A 2,880-nucleotide genomic window follows, 5' to 3' on the forward strand; every position below is an offset into this window, starting at 1 on the left:
CTTCAATGACAGAGGCAATGAGAGGTCGCGTCTGCCCTGAGCCGTCTTCAATGTTGAGCGGCGCGCTCTACAGTGGCATGAACGGGACAGCTGGCGATAGGCGGGGAATGCGCGCGAGAGGGGGGTGGCGGGCCAGGACGGTCAGAAGCGGGCTTGGGATTGGCCCGGACTCCCACAAACCTTCCCCATGTTTGTCTTCGGTTTGCTGAAGAAATCGCGTCCGGACCGCTCCGGTCAGCCTTGGATGACTTTCGCGATACAGACAACGCAGTCCAAAGAATTGTGGGAGGTTTGAGGGCTGGTGTTGGATGCCCTAATAAGATTAAGCTAAAACTGTCTTATCAAGCATTACGCATGCCCCTTAACCACACAGACAAAGCATCGATCGTCAGCCTAATTGCAAAGCACGGTGAGGGCGACCTGCCCTTACGGGCCAGGGTGGCACGCAGCAGCAGCCACTACTACTCCATCCCTGGGAATGCTCTTTCCTTCTTTTGTTTTCTTCCATGTATTGCGAAGAGAATGGAATCGGAGCCGGAGAGCCATGTGTATGCCCATTACCATCAGCGGAATATGTTCCAACCGACAACTACCATCTTCCCCGGCCTCTGCCCTATATAAACCAGTGGCACCTGCTCTCTTCTTCCCCACAACACACACAGCCAGCACCTGCACCTGCGTCCCACTGCAAATCCTCCAACTCCACTTCCTTCTCGTGGCGTCTCTTTCCGGCCGGCGTCCCCTAGGCCAGCCTACCTCGCTCCAATCACACCAACAGTCACCTCCACCGTGTCTCCATTTCGCCATGGCTAACTCGCTGCTCGACTCGCCGCCGCAGCTCCCTGCCGCCGGCCCTTGGGGCTCTCTGTTCGCCGTCCAGGAGCCCGCGAAGCCTCGGCGTGTGTCGCTGGCGCTGCCGTTCGCTCCCAAGAAGATGCCGACGTACCGGTACGGCATGAAGCGGAACCTGGAGATATGCACCGAGGCGCTCGGGTGCGAGACCGGTGGCGTCGACCCAGCCGCGGACGACGGCCCCTTCGAGGGCGTGGAGCGGAAGAGGAAATACAGGGAGGAGGAGGAGGAGGAGACCAAGGTGGAGCCGACGGAGCCGAGGGCGCGCGTGCTGCCGCCGCCGCTGACGACGCTGGCGGCTGGCGCGACCCGCATGCGCATGGTCCACGAGCGGCGCGGCGGGCGGCTGGAGGTGTACGCCGTGCGGACCTCCGGAATGGAGGCCGAGCGGAGCGGCGGGCGTCTTCGGCTCCGCCTCCTGCCCTGCGCCGGCTGCAATGCCGCCGCCGCGTGCAGCAGCCAACAAGAAGCGCAAGAAGCAGAGGAAGATGAGGCAGAGGAGATCGATCAGCAGCAGCAGCAGCAGCAGGCGTGCGTGGTCCCCAAGTACGTGCGCCGTGAGCGGTGCCTGAAGGTGGACAGTGGCGCCACGGCGGCGAGGTGCAGCATCAAATGGGAGCAGGAGCAGGCTGCCGCCTTCTGGGTGGCCACCACCTGAACTACAAAGCCTTCTTCTTCCATCTCCAGATCTGCACTTAGAACGGATGATCTCGAACACTTTCGGTCTTCGATTTCTTTCGGTTACCTCTCATCTTTAGTTTCCTTCCTGCCTACTACCTTCGACCAAGCTCGCCTGATCAAACTGTTCTTATTATGTCGCTGCTGATTGCAGTGGCACACTTTGTACATAGAAGCAGCAATATTTGTTGGGTGAGTGGTTTGAAAGAGTATAAAAATGGCAGGTCCTTGATTTCTGTCGTGAATGAGCATGTCTGTTTTCTAACTTCAGTAAACTTATCTTTAGGAGCTCTTCTAAGATGCTCCAAATTATTAAGAGTAGTTCATTTTTAACAAACTAATGGCTAATAGTGTCTCTTGGGGCAACTCTAGCAGAATCCCCATCGTATGTGCGATCGCCACAATGCATATGAGGCGTGCTCCATTTGCATTTGGAGTCTACGCAGGCGGCACGCAAACTCAGAGTCGTCATATCTTCACCTTCATTATTTATTTATTTATTTATTTATTTATTTATTTTCAAGCCAAACACTTTGATTCCCTCCAAATGTAAATGTTTAGCACGCCAAGCAAATATGCACATAGTTTTTGACAAGTTTCATGAAAAAACATTTAAACCAGCACAAAAATATGCAAGTCACATGTTGCCCCCGAGTGCACCATCCCATCCTTCTCCGGGTGTGTTGTGCCATTGACTGAGGTTCATGGAGCGTATGATCACATCTCACGCCTTCCCCCAAAAATCCCGCACCACTGAATCAATTTGGCTCGGATCCAACATGATGAGCCACTTATGCTTGACTATGTGTTGTTCCCTCATTTGATCTTCCTTAAGTTGGAACCTACGCGCCTCCATCTTCTGCTGATTTTGGAGCCTACATGCCACCATCTCTTCCTGACGCCGTATGCTCTCTTGCATAGCATCCCATCTCGCCCTCTTCTCTTGGTTCTCCTTCTCCTCCATCTCTAGCTTTGCTTAATTTCTCTTCTCATATACTTTCTTGCCTTTGTCAACTCATCTATATTTTTTTTATCGCCTCCACCTCTCCTTCTCTCATGAGCTTCTCCTTTCCAGTCTTCCTCCCGTCAGGCCCACCTATGTTGTACGCCGGAGTGGGATTTTTGGGCACCTTTCTCTTTCCTCTCCAACACCATCATCATCTTCACCGTCGTCCATCTCAAGAGAGGAATTGTTGCACTTCCCAGCTTTTGGATTGCCATCATCACTCCAACAAATTGCAACAATGATGGAGGCCAAACAATTTTTCTTCGACTTGGCCATTTATTGGTACCTCTCTTGGTTAAGTTAACCTAAAACAAACAAATGCTCAAAATTATGAGAATGTTCAA

General features: G+C 53.1%; 1 protein-coding gene across 1 annotated transcript; it reads left to right on the plus strand.

The window, feature by feature from the left end:
* Positions 1 to 655: 655 nt before the first annotated feature.
* On the plus strand, positions 656 to 1,775 carry LOC147991588 (uncharacterized). The gene has a single exon (XM_087538832.1). It carries the CDS (start codon positions 806 to 808, stop codon positions 1,508 to 1,510), a length of 705 nt encoding a protein of 234 aa, XP_087394958.1. The 5' UTR covers positions 656 to 805; the 3' UTR covers positions 1,511 to 1,775.
* The last annotated feature ends 1,105 nt before the right edge of the window (positions 1,776 to 2,880 follow it).

This window comes from Triticum urartu, chromosome 1A, assembly GCF_056163025.1.
Source record: "Triticum urartu cultivar PI428250 chromosome 1A, HENAU_Tu73, whole genome shotgun sequence".
Taxonomy (NCBI): Eukaryota; Viridiplantae; Streptophyta; class Magnoliopsida; order Poales; family Poaceae; genus Triticum; species Triticum urartu.

What these genes read in the sequence shown, in the direction of transcription:
- LOC147991588 (XM_087538832.1), top strand. Translation starts at nt 806, where the DNA reads ATGGCTAACTCGCTGCTCGACTCGCCGCCGCAGCTCCCTGCCGCCGGC.